Source organism: Artibeus jamaicensis, unplaced genomic scaffold (assembly GCF_021234435.1).
Source record: "Artibeus jamaicensis isolate MK-2021 breed Jamaican fruit bat unplaced genomic scaffold, CSHL_Jam_final scaffold_537, whole genome shotgun sequence".
Lineage (NCBI taxonomy): Eukaryota > Metazoa > Chordata > Mammalia > Chiroptera > Phyllostomidae > Artibeus > Artibeus jamaicensis.
In genome coordinates this window covers 15,145,252-15,166,539 of record NW_026522047.1, presented here as the reverse complement: position 1 = coordinate 15,166,539, position 21,288 = coordinate 15,145,252, and the positions used below count along the sequence as shown (strand labels likewise).

The following is a 21,288-nucleotide window of genomic DNA, read 5'->3' as shown; positions in this document are numbered from 1 at the left end:
CTCAATTATGGATAAATATTATAGGGCAGTTTATCATTGCTTTATGACAGAAGAAAATAGTGAACTAACTGGAAAGATTTAATGACACTTAAATTTTACTTTATTAAGGGAAAGTGGGTTTCTTGTTTATCCATAGCCCGGCCAGATGGATGGGAATACTGGAGCTCGTCACTCATTCCGCCTTCTTATGATTGTTCCTCTACTTCTCTAAAATGGAATCAGCCAAAATGTGCATTGATACTCATGCTCTTTTCAGGACAGGGTGTGGGCCAACGTGGGGAAGAGCCTGAACCGCATTATTGCCATGGTGGATAAGCTGATCGAAAGCGATGGCGAGAGTGAAGGCAGCGGTGGCAGCAAGAACGGAGAGAAGGACCCTTCGGCCGTGGACTCCATTGTAACTCACCCAGGGGGTAAGGAATCTCTTTCTCCAGTGGTCGAGTAAACAGAATGAGAAAGTCGTGCTAAGACGAGATAGAAAAAGAGGGTCAGTAGTGCCTTTGATGAAAGTGCTGATAGCGTGCTTTTCTGGCCCTGGCTTGGATGATGGAAGGCTACTTATCAAATTGCATCTCCGCTGTGTTGTCAGCACTGCTTGAAATGCTCGTGTCTTTTTTTTCTTTTGCCACATAACAACCTTCTTGAAAGAAGCACAGTGTTTTCTTTTAAAGAATCTGACATAGTTTAATCTACTTTTATGCATTCCTCCAAGATTATATTAGGAAGAAAAACAAGCATCTGATCTTAAATCTCTTAGAAACTTCGAGAGATATCAGGATATAATACCTCAGAATGGGGCCTGAAAACAATGCAGTATGATAGATAAACTGCTCTTCGCCTTATTCTGAGGATTATTTTTTGTGAATTATTTCAAAAGGATTTAAGAAGGTTTGATTCCACATAAGAATACTATGTTTGGCTCTGACCAGTGTCGCTCAAACCTGACCAGTGAGTTGGATGTCGTTCTGCAAAGCCAAGGGTCACTGGTTTGATTCCTGGTCAGGGCACATGCGTGGATGGTGCATTCAGGTCCCAGTCAGCTTGTGAGAGGCGGCCCATCAACGTTTCTCTCACTCGCTTTCTCCTTCCCTTCCCATCTCTCTAAAAACAAATAAAACTCAATTTAAAAAATCACTTTTGTGCATTATTCCAAAGACATATTAAGAAGTCTAGATTTCATGGATACATGTACATACTCATACACACATGCACATATATGCACATATATGTGGGCATGTGTATGTGTGTGTCTACAGACAGAGAGGTGTATAGATGAATAATTGAAAGGTATGGCTTGACACAGCTGACCAGCAAATGTGATAATCAACATTTAACTATAGTTGTGTCCCTCTAAATGGCTTTTTTTTGGGTTGTTAAAATCTGTTTGCTAATTTGATTCGTTTTGATAGAACAGTGGAGGCTAATACCATTTTTTTAATGGTGGTGAGAATCTCTATCCCAGTATCTCTCTCAGAGTTGCCCTAGCCCCGCTGCTATACATCCTAAGTCTCTGGAGAGCAGAAACATTATTGCCCTGCCCTTTTCTTCTGCAGCCTGCTTTTCCTCTTATTTTAAGAAAATATAAGAAAATACGAATGCTTCTTAAGTTAAATTCATATTTTTCTAACTTGTTTCCTGGTTTTTCATTACTCACATTTTCACCAGGAGTTTAATTGTGGGAAAATCAGTCTTTTATCACTTGAGCAACAGTAGAACCATTCCCAAACCATTTTGGAACCAGCGGCTTTCGAAGGGTCTTTTTGTTGTCAGTGGGCCTTGCCTTCTATGGTACATTGACGTAGGTGGAGAGTGTACACTAATGTTCTTCCTGTTCATACCAACTTGGTCTGACTGTCTGTGGGGATGCTCACTTTTAATGGTATCAGTTTTAATAATGAACTTAGTCCAATTTCATAACTAAATGAGTCAAAATGTGTATTTTCCCTGCCCCGTTGCCAGGTGCAGCCATTTCCAAGGAACCCTGGTATCATGTACTGGAATCTAGTATGTAGAAATCAACATTTAGGTGGACAAGATGGCTCTTGTTAATGACGGGTACTCTCACCAGTACCACCAGTACCTACAAGCACCCTTTTAACTACAGGCGTCCCAGCCATTTTATTTTCACTGATTTCATACTACTTCGGATGGAAATCATTGTTTTGTTATTTCTGGTTATTTGTGAAGTTTGACATTATATAACTTAATATTTCATTTCAAGATATTATTTATGGTGATAAAATTGATTTCTCCAATAGTCCAAATTTATCCACAGCCCACCACTGGCAGGGAAAAGGCATTTCATCCTTCTCTTTTTACAATTAATTAACAAACTGAGTCAGTGAAGAATTTGCATTACCTATAATTTATTGGAATGTATGATGTAGTACATACTAATAGGCATTTGTTGCAACATCATTTATTAGTGGTTTGTTTCCTGATGTTGTATGAGTTTTGTTTTTTTTCCTTTAAATATTAAGCTCAGCAAATATTTTTAATCAACTTCTGGAGTTTTTATTCTGTCAATTTATGTTTTACATTAGGATACATTTTGAAATCTCATAGGTTAAGTCAATCATTTAACAGTCAGTTTTTCTTTCTCCATCAACACCCTCCATTTTTACATTTCAGCTGTAATTCGTATTTGCTTTGCTGGTGTGCATCTAACATGGTTAAGCGGGCAGTCTTCTGAATGTGTCTACCTTTATCCATGTATGTTCCTCTCTAACCCACAGACATTTTTCTTGTCAAGTTGCAGACTTTCCTTTAATAACGTATTTTATAATGTTTTAATGTGTGGTTGCAAAGGTTGCTTGTTTTAGATCCAGGGTTTTATAGTATATCTTCATAAATGTCTTCTCAGGATTAATACAAAAGTGCTGAAAGAAGTCAACCTTCTCTACTGTTCTGAACATAAGTAATGGAGTAACCGGTCCAAATGTTCATGACTTATATGTATTTATGTGTTTTCTTTATGAATGAGATTCTCCTCCTATTTTTTCATACACTTAAACATATTTAGAAGCATGTACTATATGTATAACACCACATACCTTCAATTTCAGAGTAAGTTGAGGACTCAAGAATAAAATCAGGAAATATTAGAATCATAGATCCTGATATCCCCTTAAAGATCCTGTAATTGAACTACCTAAATTATGCAAAGAAGCTTACCCACAGTGTCTCTGCCCATTTTCACCTAACCCGTGCCATACAACTCCACTGATAGAAAACCGTTTTTATTTCTAGAGAGGCAAAACCTAGCTGTTGATCGAAATACATTTCCTTTCATTTTACCCTTGGCCCAGATCTAATCCTTTGCCCTAACAAATTCACTTTCTTTTCCCACATTATCACCTAACATACCTGAAAGCCATCACAGTATCCATTTTTGGATTGCCACTGTCTCGGTCATTTTCAAAGGAATAGCATGGAACGCAGAGGCACATGGGACGACTACCCACCTCCTCACTTTTAGAGGCTATTCCATTAATACTATCTTCATTCTCATTAGTGAGCCACATTTTACTGCGAGCTCCACCGATATCTCTAGACCTTGCTAAATTTGACCTATTTTTCAGGCTTATCAAGTAATATTTAAACACTATTGTGGGTTAGAAATTGTGGAATATTAGGGGCACAAGGAGATTAAGACACAGTCTATCTCAATTCTACTGAAAAGATTGATGTCTAAACCCATGACTGCAGTATAATACATTTTTTAGTACACTCTAATAAATACCTATTTCTTTCATCCATCATATCTATTGTCCTACCCAGGTTTATTTTATTCACATTTTATAAATGCTTTCTGTCAATTCACAGAAGTAATGGATAAAAATGATGGGAAAACAGGTAAAAACAGATCCTTGAGGAACAGCACTAAAAAGAACTGTATGCATTGAAATACACCTGCTGAGTGCTACTCTCTGGAAAGGTGTGGCCAGCCATTAACGTATTTATCCATTCACCTCATTACATGCCCTGAATTTCTCATCCTTCACAAGAACACCATGAAATGCCCTGTGGAAAGATCAAACATCTATCCTATGTCATTGAATACCTTTTTCTAATGCACCCAACTATAAGCCCTGACATAAATGCTTTGGCAGATTTTTTCTTAGTTTAAGTGTATTTGGGGTACAACATTGTATTAGTTTCAGGTGTATGACATAATAATTCAACATTTATACACCTTATGTTGTGGTCACCACCCTAAGTCTACAAACCATCTGTCACCATGTAAACTTATTACAATATTACTAACTGCATTTCCTGTGTTTTACATTTCATCTTCATGGCTTCTTATTTTATTTTAACAGATTTTTCTTGATATTATTAAGTGAATAACTTCAATATTTTTGCATATTTACACATACCTTCATGAAAATCATTATATTCCAGAACTTATACTCAATATTAGACAATTATTTTACTGGTTTCATACCATGTAACAAATCTGTTTCCATGTGTAAAGTGCCAAGATTGAAGCACAGAGCATCATTTTCATCAAAGGGCTTACAGTAGTAATATTTGTGAATTCCATGAATTCCTACACATGAACGTTTAGAATTTTGTGAGAAATAAGCCTGGATGAATCAGGCTTTTTAACTCATAGGTTAGCAGGTGAAGCGGTTTTTAAAGTACGTTTACAAGTTAAAAAATACTTAGTAGAATGTAAAGAAAACACACCACAGATATCTTTATTGTAAAATTAGAATTCTGATAATAATTTACAGGATGACATTTTTGAATGTCTGCTCTTATCAGGAAAATAATGTTTTCCTTAAAATTGTGCAGTGAATAATGATGTAACAAAACAACACTTGACTTGGGGCCAAGCTAACTTGGTAAGTTCACAGTTTACTTATTTGGCTACATGGCCTTTGGCAGCTCATATAAATTCTCTGGACCTCACTTTAATTGGTAAAATAATATCATCTGCAAAAGTTCAAAATTGCTTCCAGTTATAAAGTTTTATGATAATAAAGATGCTGCATTATTTAAAGTAATTTCTTCTTTCCTTTCTGTCACTTGACACAGTTTAATTGAGCACCTGCTATGTGTCAGGCACTATTCCTAACACTGGGGATACAGCAACGAACGAGACAGATAAAACAGCTGTCCTCCTAAACTTTGTCTCCCTGCAGCAGAGAGACATTTAAAAATAACATGAGAAATAAGGTCATTATGTAATATGTCAATGGTGACAAATGTCATGGGAAAATATACAGCAAGGTAGGAGGGTTTGGTAGTATTGTTGGAGGGCAGGGGTTGACATGTAGTGTTCTAGTCAGTGAGAGTGTCACTGAGAAGCTGGTGTTTGAGCAAAGACACCAGGAAGCAAGAAAGTGCCTCTGTGGATACTGAGGGAGGGATTTCCAGGGTACGGGAGACAGCTAGCACAAAGGCCCTGAGACAGACATGTGTCTGCCATGAGCATGAATAACAAGGAAGCCCACTTGGTTTCAATGAAGTGAAAGAGGGCAGAAGACAAATTTAGAGGTAAGCTGGGGGAAGGATCATGTAGGTCTTTTGTGTTGACTTTATCTTTTACTCTGAGAAAAATGAGAAGTCATGGGTGGGTTTTGAGCAGGGACTAAACTTATTTGGTGTGTATTTTAACACCTAGGCTCCTAGGGTGTGAGTAGGCTGTAGATGTAAAGGGTAGAAGCAGGTATAGACCAGTTGGAGAGCTAACGCAATTATCTAGGTGAGGTGTGATGGTGGCTTGGGCTAAGGTGGTGGCAGTGGAGGTGATGAACATATTTGCAACCTGTACTCGTTTAGAAGGTAATACTAACAGTTTTCTGATTTTGAAGGGAAAGTGAGAGAAAAGGAGGAGTCGAGAATGATTGAATTTTTGGCCTGAGCGAAACTGGAGGGGAAGGGGGGCATGTACACAGCAGGAAAGACACTGGAAGGAACAGGTTTTGTGCTCAGGAGCAGGAGCTCCTTCGGAACATGTTATATTCACCTGGAAATATCAAGAGTACAGTTAGATGTAAGACTCTGGAATTCAGGAGAGAGGAACAGGCAAAGATAAAAATTTGGAAATTGTCTCTATATAGATGGCACTTAAGGCCATGAAACTGAAAAATGTCAGCAAAGGATTAAGTTTTACAGAGAAAAGGGAAATGATTGATGTCACAACAGGGCACATCCCAGGGTTAGTGTCTCAGCAAGAAGTGTAGGAACCAGCAACAAAGTTGGATAAGGCCAGTGAGATGCGAGGACACTGGGCGAGTGTGGTCCTCTGAAATCCAGGGTGAGAAGGAATCCCACGAGGGAATGTTCGACATGCCTAATGCTGCTGATAGGTCCCGTGCAATGAGGGCTGAGGAGTGACTTGGGATGGAGCCGAGTGGAGGTCGTGGATAGCACTGAGGAGAGAAGCTTCGTTAGCGTGGAGAGAGACTGACGCCCAAGTAGAGCAGGTGGAGGAGGAAGAAGAAAAGGAAGTGGAGACAGCAAGTGGAGACAAGTTTGCTTGATGAGGTTCACTGTGAAAGGAAGCGGAGAAATAGGGTGGAGGCTGTAGAGGAGAGTCAAGAAAGGGTTACTCTTTCGAGATGGGGAGGTAACATCATGGTTGTGTGCTAACAAAGGGAGTGAGCCAGTAACCAAGGGAACATCGATAATGTAGGAGGGAGGGGAGGGGATTGATTGATGAGTGGTACTCTGAAATGGGTGAGAGGGTGAGGCCTGCCTCCAGACAGCAGGTCCCAGTCACGGGAGTTCTTGGGGCTTCTCTCAGAAATAGGGGAGAAGGACACGCAGCAGAGACAAAGGCAGGTGGGTACGGAGACATGATGTGATGTAAATTTCTTTATGGTTGTTTCACTTTTTTTAAGATAGCAGCTCATACTTTCAGGGTTACTTAATATGTGCTAAAAACTTTAAAAAATATTACTTAATATTCACTGGTATTAATTTTACTGAATATTCTGTATTACTTACATGGGCTCTGCCCATGTTACTTAATTCTTTCTGTGCTCATAGGACTGATTGTACACATTCGTGGGTGATGGAGTGAGAGCGGAAGTCGCCTGTGCCCTGTCCTGCCTGCGCTGGTGGCAGAGCTTGGCTTCCCACCCTGCGGGTCTCTGAGTCGATAGCCTGCCCTTCTGACCACTAGGCTGCATTGCTGTGTTCCTTCCAGGAAAAAGCATCTCTAATCTTTCTCTCTACAGATAACTTTCTGCTATTACCTTTTGCACAAAATGTTGTTTTTATGAGATAACTTCATGAAAACCAGTCCTGTAGATAGCTCTTAAAAGTTTGCTATGGAATTGTGCTTTATGCAGAAATATTGCCATGTATTCACAATCACACTTGAAAAACTACTTAACTCTTTCATAACTGTCCTGTTCACTCCCACAGAGAAACTGGGGTAGACAGAGAAAAGAGATTTGTATGTCCCATCTGGGAACTTTGTGGCAGATGATTGCAGAACGGAATAGAGAAACGGTACTATGTGCAGCACTCACAGCTCTTTACATGAGGCTTGGCTGTGTATGTAGAAATATTTCTCTTAAAAAATGGTGCACTATATTTCACTTGCCTTGAACTTGACTAGTTCGCTTCGGGATAAAATACATCTCGTCCACCTTCCTCTGGATGCAGGCTTAAATCAACTCAGTATCATAGCAGTACCTGTCGCTTCTCAATCTTGGTTGCTGGACAAAATTTAAATGACGAGCTCTCTGATGCAGATAGATGTCTTAATGATTTCGGGTGGCTCAGTGACCTATGACCTATGCAGCTTATTCTTAAATGCTCAACACATATGTAGGCAGGAGTCCTGAGGTCAGTTTTTTCAAGGCTGAAAGGCAAAACAAGCCTGATGTGTGTGTGTGGGTGACCCCTCCAGGTCCGGCATAAGCCCCTGTCCCAGCTCTGTGCTCCACCAAACACAGAGCTTGTTTGATTAATGGATTTAGTTCCTGGAAACCGTCTTAGCAGAATTTACTTAAGGCTTTCAACTTCGTGCTACGAGATGAGGAGTTTAACCAGGATATCAGTTGGTGCACTTCCTTTGCTATTTTTCTAAGAGCAAGCCTGTAAAGTTTTACGGCGCTGTGTTCTCGGGCTGGCAGGGTTTAAACAAACAGGGCCTCCCCTGACATGAGAAAAGGTGGCCTTTGTTCTTCCTGCAGCCATTTGTCTGAGTCCAACAGTACGCCCATTTTTCAATACCTCTGGAAGGTGCGCAGACCAGTCACTTAGCTTGGGTCATAGTTCAGCAGACACAAGGATGAGTACGTTTTAAGATATGTGTGTGCCCTTTAAGACTGCCCTGAGGGAGAGACGAAGGAAGGTGCAGCATAACTCCCAGGGCTGCCATAAAGCTTTCCTCATGTGCCCTACACGAGACCTGTTATTTCTAGATTAGGTCTGTGTCTTATCTTTGTGCTCTCTGCTCACGAGTGCTCCGCTCCTTCCCCCTTCTCTCCCACCCCTGCTTGTGCCTCCCCTCACCCTGCTATGGTGACTGCCCACTGCACTTTCCATTGTTTTTCTTCCCCCTGTAGCTTCAGGCTCAACATCTACTTCTATGTTATTCAGCCTTTTCCGAGTCCTTGAGCCATCTCAGCCCCTCCTGCCCCCATGCGGTCACTCCTGTCTTTCTGTGGCATTTAGCATCGTCAAACGAGACACCCCTTCAGACTCAGTTTCTACAGAGCCTCACTTCCAGGTCTTCACCGCCTGCAGCCTTGAGCTTTCTTGAACTCCCCCATACCACCACCACAACCACCCAGGACATTTTCAAGTGTTCAGTAAAAGATACAATGGGGGCAGGACATGATCTTCTCACCAGAGATGTCCCCTCTGGTCTCTGAACTCCTCACTGTTGTAAATGTGCTTCATTGCTATCCCATCTTTTACAGCACTAACCATCTCCCTGACATTGTAGGTATTGCTTTATACCTCTTCCCTTCCCTTCTATACTTTAACCTCCTTGAGGACAGGGGCTGTGAGGTATAAGTATTAAATACACTCATAGAACCTCACAGCCAAGAGGTTCTATGACATAGTACACCAGCCTGCAGTGTCATGGATAAGATATGAGACAAATTCACATGGACTACCGAGTCCTGTGGAGGAAAAGGGACGGCATGGCTACTCCCTCAAGCGGGGAGCAGCTTGACCACTCTTTCAAGGGGGGAGCACCCTGACCCTTGCCTAGACAGGCTCTTATTGGGTTTAATTTGCACAGGAATACAGGTATAGCTCATTAATCACTGTCAGACAGTGAGGATCAAACAGTAGATAGCATACAAAGAACTATTAGGGCTTCTTCTGAGTCAGGTCTATCACCTAAAAAGGCTACAAAACTTTGGGAAACAAACTCATTTCCTGCTCAGACCTTTATCATTTAACTAAGAGCATTCTTAGCAAAGCAGGCTTCACAGGATTTTACATATCCTTTCTCAGGCCTGATCACCTGGGGAACCCACCCTCTCCAGCACAGGGCCGCACCACCCTATGTCATTGTTTCAGGCTTAAGTCAGGCAGAGGAGGCAGATAGCCAAGGAATTTTTGAAGACTTCTTGTGAACTCAGGGAAGTCAGGCTTCATCAAAAGCGAGGGGAAAGGGTCCATTACCCCTTTTCTCCATAGCCCCCCAAGTCCTTCCTTGGGGCCTCCATGTGATCATGCCTGTCTTAGGTCGTTCCCCCCTTGGGGAATCTTACTTGTCATTGGCTAACCGACCTAGCACTGAAGGCCAGTTATGGAAAAAGGAGCAGAATCAAGCTCCTGCCAGGGAGATAAGCGTTGTCTCCTTAGTGGCTTATGGTCCGAAGGTCACTCACTCAGCCTTAGCCATGGAGGGGTTACAGCTTCTGAAACTAGGCAGGGCGGTTCCCAACAGTTCTATTTGTCTAAGAAATGAGGATGATTCTTATGGTGGGAGTAAAAAGGGGGAAAAAGGTGATATAAGGAAGATAGGTTAGCATTTGTTAACGAAGATATATGCAGGTTCATTTTTTAGTTCCTGGACCAAAGCCAGGAGGTGGAGGATAAAGATGGGCAGGAGTAAGCCTCAGCAGGTGTTCCCTTCCCTGTGTCTGGACCAGCCTGCTTCTGTGCTCTGTAACCTGGGGACACATCCGGATATGTGAAGGCTCCCATGAGCAGGTTCTGTGACCAAAGGCAGCCATGTTTATGCTCCTCATACAAAGGAGTTTAGCAATAAGGTGTCTGGGGAGGAAGCCTTAACCAACCCCCTCCAGTTATGGTGCGCACATTGTAAAGTCATTCCTGAAAACAGGGCCTTCTCTCAGGGGGGCACAGAGGCTGCCATGTCTGGGTTGATGGGGAACATGAGTCCTTCCAAAGTCATAAGGACTCTGTGAGCAGGGGTATCTTCATTCCTCACTCCCAGCCCCTAACCATGAACCCACTGCCCTGGGTCTGTGGGTGGGATCTGGGCATTCTGTGAAAACCCGTTGGCTGGGGGTTTGGTGTCTGTTCTTCTCACAACCTTGGCAATTTTGTCGGTCTCCTTTAAGGCCATTGGAATTGCCTGGTGTGACAGTCCCTCGTCTTCTTAACTTAGCTGAGTCCCCAAAGCTGGGCTCATTTCTCCTCTTGCCTCTTTGCATAAAGTTTCATGCGCAGGTGATGTTTTAGCATCTCTTTGTTTTCTGTCTGAAAAGTTGCGATTAATGAAAATAACAATGGCCGCAAGCGTGTGTGAAGGTAATTGTTTTAAAGGAGCAAAGGAGACCATGTACCTACAAAGAAAGAAAACAGCTGAGAAATGGGAAAGAAAGCATTATACCCTGCTGCAGTTGGTTGGTATTTGGCCTTTTATGTTTCTCCTGAGGAACATGAGTGCCATTGAGCTCAGAGGACACGGATGTCCCAGACAAGAAATAGAGGGTGCGTGGAGGCAGTGAGGGGGGCCTCCCCAGTGGGCATTTTTTGAATCCCTTGGGAAGCGTCACTTGAATGTTCTAGAAACCAGTAAGCGGCTGGAAAATAGGTTCTGCTTGGACAGCCGCCAGCCCAGTTCACAGAGCTCAGCTCTGCCTCACACATTTTGAGTTCCAAGGAAACATGCTGCTGATCGGCCTCAGGGTTAGGGGTTTCAGCGAGTTTTCATGCAGACACTAAAATGTACTTTCTGTATTTCCCTCTGTCACAGAAAAGAGCTCGGGGGTAGAATCGGAAGTGTGGGCACTTTGGTGCCAACTGGACCCATTAGCTCCTGGAGAGGTGTTGGTGCCATGATGATATTGCAGTGACCCCTTAGCTATCCGGCCTCACTGGATGATGTGGTGTGTGTGTGTGTGTGTGTGTGTGTGTGTGTGTGTGTGTGTGAGCTCTGAGCTGATTCTTGAAGAAAGTAAACTCAGGAGAGTGGAGGTGTGCACTTCGGGAATTCCTCTTTGACCAAACAGTGAAGAATGGATGCCGTCTTCATCCCTGTTCGGACATGGCTTTATCACGAGGACAATGTAAACACCATGTCAGATTCAACACATGGAGAGACACAAAGCTAAAGGGGAAGAGGTGTCAGAATTGTCATCTTGGATCTGAAGATTGTCAAAACATGCAGCTTTTTCCTTTCCACAAAAATTTTTTTCCAGCAGAAAACTAAAGCTTTTGCTGTTCTTTTGTGAGAGCGATTTGGATGCCCGTCAGAGCAAACAGGCATTTATGAACTGAGTCTGGCCCTTCCTTGGCCTGCCAGACCACGTCCTGTCGGCTTCAGAGCCTGAGATCTGCACCCAGTGAATATTAACAGGGGCAAAGCTGGAGTCACTGCGATTTGCATTTGCTGCTGCAGTTTTTCTCCATCTGCTGGGGGGGAAAAGCATTTTTAGCTCTCATACAACTCTCTGTTAGAAACTCACTACTATCTTTAAGGCATTCTACCTTGTTCAATAATTTATGATTTTATTATTCATAACTAATGCTTTATATGATCATTTTCCTTACATTTTAGTCATGAGAAGTTTATATAATTATAGTAAAATGCAGGCACCGGATTACTATTAGCATCAGACAAGTGTCTAATGATGCTCCTAGGTTTAGAGTGTTAACATATTTTCTTTTTTTCTTTATCTCAGGTTTTCACTTTTATTCTAGTAGGACTAAAAATTAGCCTTTTTTTCCTGATTGCAATCTATGATTAAGAATCAACTAAGTAGGCTACGTGCAAGGATAAGAGATGAATAAAGGTTAAGAGGTGAATAAAGAAATTATTCTGATGGAAATAAAGAGATCTGTGGCAATCCTCTGTTAAAGACCTTTAAAAAAAGTCAGCTATGCTTGAGCTGTGACTTGGTCTCTAAACAAGGGGAAAAAATGTAAACCCAAGTCAGTTTTCCGTTTTCTAACTAGAAAGAGCATATCACACTCATGACCTAGTTTTTGACCCCTTGCACGGGGTGGTAGGCTGTGCGGTGCAGAAAGAGCAGGTTGGTGCTGCTGGGGAACTAGGCACACGCATAAAGTTCAGTTTCTTGAATGCAGTGACCCCGTGGTACTGCTGCAGTGTGAGAAAGCAGCGCCACCTGCTGCTTGAGCTTGTTTATGTTTGAGAATTTGCTAGTAGAAATTCATCTCTCCAGACCTCCACAAGCAAAATTGGTTTGTTGCCCTCTGTCTTTTAAGATGGACATCTGGGTCAATTAATTGAAATATTTATTTTCTTTGTGCATTCATGCACAAAGTTTATATATTCATATTAAGAACAATAATTAAATAAGGAGTGGTAGAGAGAATGAGACATAAAAAACTACCAGTATGAAAAGCCTGTGAAGATAGAATATTCCTCTATTGCTATGTCTTTCAGTCTGAAAGTAGGTGATGTTCTCCACCTGCCTTTGAACATGTCATGGTGACTTTAGAGTCAATAGGTAATCAGTGCTTGTTGAAATCAAACCATTGTTTATATTTTATCCCAGGCCGCCCAGAAGTCAAGTCCCTTATTAAATGATTACAGACTTAATAGGCCTTCACTGAATTCCCCTTTCTCTAGCATACTTTATTCATAGCATGGCACTTAATTCTACAATATTTTAAATAGCCCCCCAGGTCCCTGCTGTGTCCTTCATCCTAGCCTCACATAAGCATTGGCAGAGAGTGTGGGCAAGAGCATGTCTTTTTATTAAGTTGAGGTCACGAATTACCCTACCAACCATTTTGGCTTATTTTACTTAGTCTGTGACACCACAATGTAAATGGGTGACAGTAGACATGGTGTAATAGTGATTGTGATTATTTTTACTGTCCCCTATAACTCTTCCAAGGCCTTGCCTGGTTACTGACCACTCATATTACTCGTGATGAAGCTCACACTTGGGTGCTGAGAAATGCATATCATTTCAGATCCTGACGCGGAATTAATTTTCATCCTGCACTCATTTCTTTAAATCTCTCCGTCACACTATTCATTTACTTATATTTTAATGGAATGTCATACAGTCCAGAACTGGTGATATTTGACATGTGTCGGGGCTTTGATTTTTTAACACACTGGAACTACATCTCCATCATATGTCAAAGTCATAAATGTATCATTGAAACGCATTAGAAACCTAGGCTTACCGAAGGACAGAGGGTTCCAATTTTGTATCTTGGTTTCAAGAGAAACCTACTCAAATTTCAAGTACTGTCAAAAATATGATTTCCTCGTGCTTGTCTCTATCTTAAAAGGCATTGGTTATATATATTTTTGTAACTTCATTCATTCAGTTAAAGCTGATTGAATTCCGTTGTTGTATTAGACACAATCCTAGTTTCTGGCGATTCGGTGACTAAAACATAAACCCCTTGTCCTCAGCGAGCTCCCTCTCTTGCTGAGCAACAGCGTATTGGTAGTTCTAGAACAGAGAGAGAAGGGAGCGGTGGGCAAGAAAAGAAATGAACTCAGCCCAAACTTCAGTGAATAGGTTGTGTTACGTATGCTAGTTAGTGGGGAGGTCCTGGGAGAGGGAAACGCTGAGTGGAGCCTGCAGAGGAGAGGTGTGCTTTCGGGAAGGGATGCCCGGGAAAGGTAATCCAGGGTTGGAGACAAGACCCCGAGGCGAAGGAGAAGCCCAGGTGTGGAGGAACATGGTCCGTTCACTGCGACCGAGACCGCAAGTGACAGAGTTCTGACAGAGGAGACTAGGCAGCAGTAGAGGTCAGACAGCGGAGGCTCTTTCGTGTACTTGGACTTCATTCTGAATACTTTAGTACTTAGAGAGTATTTTAAGAGAGGAAGCCAGAGAGTGAGTGATGGGATGAAATTCAAACTAATTTGAGTGTGTGTGGCTGGAGGGAGAAGGATCAGTCAAGGAGTGGGATAGCAAGGGGTCCCGGGAGGGTGGTGAGCGCTGATGGCCAAGGGCGAGGGCGAGGTGACTGTCTGCCGGGTTATGAGAACAGCAGCACTGGATTGGCGCCCAGTCCAGGTGAAGACTGTTGAAGTCCAGAGACACTTGTGCTTCCAGCAGGGGAAGACTTGCATGGCACCATTCACTGGGATAAAGGCAGTGCCCAGGTTAGAGATGGGCCAACAGGGGAGGGGCTCTAAGGTCAACAGGTTAACTGCCCCCACATGGAGGGGTCCGGTCGGCTGCTTATAGACATGTGGAGTTCAGAGGAGAGATTTCAGTGGAAGATCTTCAATTCTAACCTTTGCGAGTCCTGAATGGTGGTTAGAATGTCACTGAAAGAATAATAAATTGGTTCTGTCTTGCAAGACCTTCTGTCACCCGTGCCTCTGTTTTTATACCCCTCCCCTCCCAGAGGACTGGTATGAACAGCTGTACCCCCTCATCCTGACCCTGAAGGACTGCATGGAGGAAGTGGTGAACCGAGCCAAGCAGTCCCTGACCTTCGTGCTCCTTCAGGAACTGGCGTACAGCTTGCCCCAGTGTCTGATGCTGACCCTGAGAAGGGACATCGTCTTCAGCCAAGCAGTAGGTGCCTCTTGTGTTGTGGGCACTGTGCAGTGCAGGGTGTTCAGGGTTCTCCTTGGTCAGCCTGAGGGTCTTCCCTGGGCGGTGTCATCTTCAAAAGGATCCTTTTCTACAGTTGTGGCACCCAGTTTTTCTTATTCGTAACAAATATGAACCAAAAGTTACATGGAAACAGCTTGTAAGAGCTTATGATTATTTCTGCAAAGAGATGGCCAAGTCTCTGAAACGTACCTTCTGTTTCACGGAGCAGAGGGACTGTGGAGGAAAGAGTCACCCACGCTGTCATCATATCATGCCCTGGGGTCTCCATGCAGGGCCCAGCAGGAGGAAAGGCACAGCTGCCTTGCACTGCAGGTGGCCAGCTAGGCCTGGCAAAGGGGCCTGCGTGCAACCAACTATTTATACACCTCCTTTGTGCAGCCTGGGGTGGGCCTCATAATGGTCTCCTCTTTTATATCTGAAATGAATTTGTCAGCAGGAAGGCTTAGACAGGAGGATGGACAGAACCATCTCCTCTGCCTCCACCCAGCCCTATTTTGGGGCTCCAGGGCCGGCCATGCAGGGGCCTCCCTTCTCCCCTCCTGCCTCTACCCATGATCGAGTTTTATAGACAACCACAAGGAGAGGAGAGACAGAGGCCCCTTCTTCTGAACATTCCAGGCACAGGGAACATTTCAAGCAAACTGCCCCATCCTTCACTATTTCATGGATGGTCCAGCGATAAGTGGAGCTGCACATCGGGCATGAGACCCCGACTGACGCAGTTTTCTCCATGACGGGCTCCTGACAGTCTTTTCTGTGACTCTGAAACGAGCACCCTTGTCTCTACTCTCGTGTGCATAAAGTATTTTTAAAAATAATAACACTATTGGTAAGTGTTAAGTGACATGTTGTTATTTTACTGCCGGACAGGGTAGAGACAGGATTGGTAGACATGTCTGCATGACCCCAGAGCCATCCTTTGGTCTCTTTCCCAAGGGGGCCCCGCCCCCACCCCCTCTCCCCACAGAAGACTGTCGACTGGTTTTGGGCACAGAATACAGCGTCTTGTTACACACACTTGAAACTTTTTAATTAAATCTCTGGTGCCTCAGAAGTCTTTCATATTTTTAAATTAAAGTTTGCTGACCCCCTCAATTCTTCAATGATTTGTTTTTCTAGCTTGCTGGATTGGTTTGTGGCTTTATCATCAAATTACACACCAGTCTGCACGACCCCGGCTTCCTGCAGCAGCTGCACACAGTGGGGCTGGTAGCGCAGTACGAAGGTCTGCTGAGCACATACAGTGAGTATGGGCGGCGTCCGCGCACGGGGAGGCCTTGCTCCTCCTCCCAGGATGCTTGGTCCTTGGGGTCCTCTGTTAAACGTAAAAATGGAAAGTCCAACTTTACTGCATCGAGCATTATGAAAATGATGCGACTTTTTGTTCTTTGTGTTCACTGGGTAACTGGGCTTTTACCCCCTTATGGGATGAAAATCGAATTATAGATTACTTCATAGCAGGGACCTAAGCAGCTGTCTGGCTTTTTTAACCTAAAAGGCACTTTGCCATCCTAGTTCCCATGGCTGGGTTGCCAAAGCCCAGCCGTCCGGTGTCCACGTGGCACTGTTCATCCCCCAGCCCGGTGTGGCTGTCGCACACTTGAAATGGATCTAGTCCAAACCATTGTGTACTGGACATGTCTGCCAGGTTTAAAGACTGGTCAGAAAAGAGTGTTCTAGTCATCCTTAGTTTCTATTAATTTATAAATGGAATGACATTTTAGATATATTGAGTTAGAGGGAAATGTATTATTAAAATTCGTTGTACCTTTTTATTTTAGTCTTTTCAAAATGTGACTACCAATAAATTGAAAACTGTGTGTGTGGCTCACATTCAACTTCTGTTGGATGGTGCTGACCTAGAATCGTACTTGGTCACACTCCTTCCTAGGTTTTATTTATCAGTATATTTACACATAAAACTCACCTGAGCCTCCTAGGTAGGATCTCCAGTTTAGCCATCGCTCCTATTTTTAGAAGCCAAACCTCAGTCCTGCCAGTAGAAAGAGTCCCTCTCAGCACTTTGCTTCCTAAAGCGGTCAAAACGTCTCTCCATCCTCCCAGCCAACCTGCGCATTCTGCACGTCCCCACCCCCCAAAGGGTGCAGGAGCTGCTGGGGTCGGTTGGCCAGGTTCTTATCTCACGGATGAAAACCTTCAGCCTCTGAGGAAAGGCATTGGGAATGGACTCAGCACCTTCCCAATCTCGTCAACTAAAATGCTGGAACAGATTCTACCAGCGAGGTGGGCTGCCAAGTGCCTTTTCTTCAGAGAGTGTGCGTGTAACCAGACTCCGTTCCCTGTTTAGGTGACGAGATCGGAATGCTGGAGGACATGGCGGTGGGCATTGCCGACCTGAAGAAAGTCGCATTTAAAATAATCGAAGCCAAATCCAACGATGTCCTGCCGGTGATAACAGGAAGACGGTGAGTGGCATCCATGTCCCGAAGACCAAGCTGTGTTAGATGTTTGTGTTAACTCTGGCGAAGGAGCCAAGGAGAACTAAGGTCTGCTTTGGACATTCTTGCTTTGTTCTGTTTTCCCTTGTGGGAGAAACAAGTGTAGATGATGTGACAGGGGAAGATCTTGAAAAATGCCTAGAAGTCTCATGACTCTAAATCGTGCAGTAGTGAGGTGAGTGTGCCTTGCTTCCCTATGAAATATGAAGAATTCAAAATAACAGCTTGCATGAGAACACTTTTCTCTTTATTACTACCCAGTGTAAAGGTCTGGGTATTTTTACTTTTGCTGCTGAAATCATTTGGTTAATAGCACCATAATTCTTGAGATGACTTCATATTAAATTCTGTTAAAAGCAGCAACATTTTAGAAAAGATGTATTTCTACATCAGGGGCATATACCACCATTTTTCTTAATTATTTTTGATTATTCACTTCCAGACTGAGATTTCCGAGAATGGTTTTAAATAAATAGCTTCTCAGGTCAGCACATGATGAGCAGAATATCAGAAATAATTAAGAAAAATGATGGTGTGTCATGTAGACCTCCAAAAGAAGAATTATATCCCAGGGTAAATCATTGCAATCAGAAGTCCTCCAAATTTTAACCATTTCTGGTGTTAGCATTCTTCAATGCTTTCTGATGGTATGCAGTGTTTGAAAACATCCTTGGACCACAATGAATCAGCATGAATGTACTAAAGAGAGAGATTGGTTCATGCTAGAGAGAGATGGAGGAGACTAAGTAAGTTCAAATTCATTGTTTTCTTGACTACAGTAAACATCCGATCATTAGTTTAAATTTCGTGTGAAGAATGACTTGGATACAGGGTGAAATGAAAGGTGGCTGCTTCTTATACATCAAGAAAAACCACATTCTCATAAAATTAAATACTTCATCTGCCAACGAATGCTTCATTTGCCATTCATGGGAAGAAAGGGGAGTAAAACTGGTTATTACATACACCTGGAAAATAGTGCCACTCTAAAAAAACTATAAAGATGTGTAGCGAAAGTGAGAAACTGATACTTTTATCACAATTTTTGAGAGACGTTTACCGGGGCATTTTCTGTGAGTGGAGGACAGGATGCTGGTTCTGAGGGGACTCTCCGGGCTGTGTCTAAATTCAGAAGGCAGCCTGCAGGTGAGAGGGGGACCTCTGGGATCCCGGCCCCATGAGCAGCTTAGCAGCTCCGCTCCTCAGAGAGTGGCATCACCACTGGGCAGCACTGTCTCAGACAGTCTTCTCAGGACTGAGGGAGTGATGCACACACATATTTAGAAGCACTTATTCATGGAGAACTCGTGCGATTGGACAAGACAGTTGGGCCTTTTTGCCAAGGGTTGCCCTCATCACCCCCGGCTCTGTCTGCACCACATTAGCAGGTAAAGGCAGCCCAGGTAGACTGACAGTTTTGCTTTCAGAGCCGGGGCGGGGGAGGGGGAGTTGCAACTAGATCTGGGCTGGAAAGCAGAAAAAAGCATGTTCCTGAGAAGCTGTCAGAAATGGTGGTAATTTAGATCATTTCGTTCACGAAAACATCAAAAAAGAATAATCACAGCAGACTAAACTCAACAAAGTACTCTAAGCACTGAACGTATAACACACAAAACAGGGCTTAGGGACATGAATAGCATTGAGTAAGTGGAACGACGGTCCGTGTTCACAAATTAGAATTGTTGGTGTTGCTTAGATGGCAATTCTCCACAAATTCATCTATTGATTCAATGGAAATATCACTTGTATTTCTTGCAGAAATCAGCAAGCTAACTCTAAAATTTACCTGAAAATACAAAGAACCCATGATATGGAAAACAATTTTATAAAAGGGTAACAAAGTTGGAGGACTTATTTTACGATTTCAAACTTCCTAAAAAACTGCAATGATCAAGGCCATATAGGACTGGCATAATTATATACATTTAGATCAGTGGAACAGAATAGAGAGTCCAGAAATAAACTATTACCTTTTGGGTCAATTTCAACAAAGGTGCCGAAGCAAATCACTTGGAGAAGCTTTTCAAAAAATGGTGCCGTGACAACTGGTTATCTACGTGCAGAGGAAACATTAAAAGGTTCCACAAAGAGGTTCTTTAACTGCCCCGTGTAACACAATACATGTGTTACAATCTCAGCCGTCTATGTAGTCCTGAAATCATGTGGATTTCCCCAAATTCTGGGCAACACTCTCTACATTCCTGTGTTCAACCCACACTGTCAAGTTTCAAAATACACAAGCTGGCCATATTTGTGATTCCTAATTTAAGTTTTCAACCCCAAACACTAGAAGTAGTTTTTAATGGAAATTTCCATTTCTTAAAAATGCACCTATTGTATGGTAGTATTTCAAAATGACAAGGAACTGCCAAAGGTTAGCCTTAAATAATGAAACTATTACATTTTCATCAGGGCCAACACAAAAAGGGAGGTCCATCAACAGCAAGAACACTTGGGCAATGGTTATGAAAATATTATAAATTATTTGACTTATTACATTCACTATATTAAAAAATCCTTAAATTACTTTGTTATTCTTGATACTGGTCAGGTTTTAAAAGTAACTAAATTAAGAAAACAAATAGTGAGGCTTTTATGCACAGGGCTCTGAGACACAGAAGTGACCTGAAACATTCTTCCTTCCCTAAAGGAACTCAGACTAATGGAGAGAAATCAAAGACGTAAACAACCCTTTATGCCAAGTAATTTAGTAGCAAAGTGAACGGAATGATCATGGAATGAATAGGATAGCAGAAACTAAGCAGATCGCAGTGCAAAAACCTAAATCAGGGCTGTGTTTCGACGGTTCGCTCTTGTTTGTTTCCAATGAATCGAACATGAAAACAAACGAAACCAGTGACGCTTCTTCTCTCTGCCGCCCCCGCTTCCTCCCTCCCTCCAGCGAGCATTACGTGGTGGAGGTGAAGCTCCCCGCCAGGATGTTCGAGTCCCTGCCTCTGCAGGTCAGAGAAGGCCAGCTACTTCGAGTGCACCCTGTGCTTTTTAACGTCGGCATCAACGAGCAGCAGACCCTCGCTGAGAGGTGAGCTGTGGGCAGGAGCTTGGTCCTTCGGATTTTCTTCTTCTTTATTTATTTGTTTATTTATTTATTTATTTATGTATTGTATTTTTTCCCCCAAGTGCAGTTTGCATTCACTATTATTTCGTTCCAGTTTCAGGCGTGCAGCGTACTGGCTGGACAGCCCTACACTTTACAAAGTGTCCCCCCGATGTTCCCAGCACCCACCTGGCACCTCACCTAGTCATCACAGTGTTACTGACTGTATTCCCTGTGCTGTCCTGAGCACCCACATGACTGTTTTGTGACTACCAGTTTGGTAAATCTAAACAGGTGCCGAGATTTTGAACCCAAGTTAACCGCAAAATACGTTTCTTTCTAAACACAAGAAGAAGGTGGTTTCAGTTTTGGGGTGCGTTATATGTGAAGTGGGGTAGGATCAGTCACACTCAGGTTTTTAATTGGCATCTGGAAAATCCCGACTCGAATGGAGATATTTGCCTGGAGACACACATACTGAAAGCCATTGACATGGCATCCGTTATGGACAAGTGGGTGTTAAGTTTTACCCCAGAAAATGGTTAATGAAGGCACAAGATCAGTGATATACAGATAGAAAGTTTTATCCTGAGAAAGAGGCAGAGGAAGGAGGGCCAGTGCGGTGGGTTTAGGCAGAGGGCTTAGGCCTTCATAGTGCAGACAAAAAAAAATATTGGCGGAGTATCTTCTGGGAGACTGCAGGGCTCGGCATGCGCCATAGCACCCGACAGTGTGGATGAGCCTGTCTGCAGCCCAGTCTGGTCCTCGTCCCTGGGTCCTCCTCCGGTCCCATGGGTGAAGAAGA

At 43.1% G+C, this 21,288-nt stretch overlaps 1 protein-coding gene across 5 annotated transcripts in view; it reads left to right on the top strand.

Annotated features, from left to right (window-relative positions):
- INPP4B (inositol polyphosphate-4-phosphatase type II B) overlaps nt 1–21,288 on the top strand; it is a 515,731-nt gene that overhangs the window by 442,604 nt on the left and 51,839 nt on the right. For all 5 annotated transcript variants that reach the window (XM_037126042.2, XM_053658182.1, XM_053658183.1 and 2 more), the window contains 5 exons: nt 257–413; nt 14,752–14,924; nt 16,086–16,209; nt 17,275–17,392; nt 20,328–20,468. In XM_037126042.2, coding sequence (XP_036981937.2) covers nt 257–413; nt 14,752–14,924; nt 16,086–16,209; nt 17,275–17,392; nt 20,328–20,468 — 713 coding nt within the window. The remainder of the gene's footprint in view (nt 1–256; nt 414–14,751; nt 14,925–16,085; nt 16,210–17,274; nt 17,393–20,327; nt 20,469–21,288) is intronic.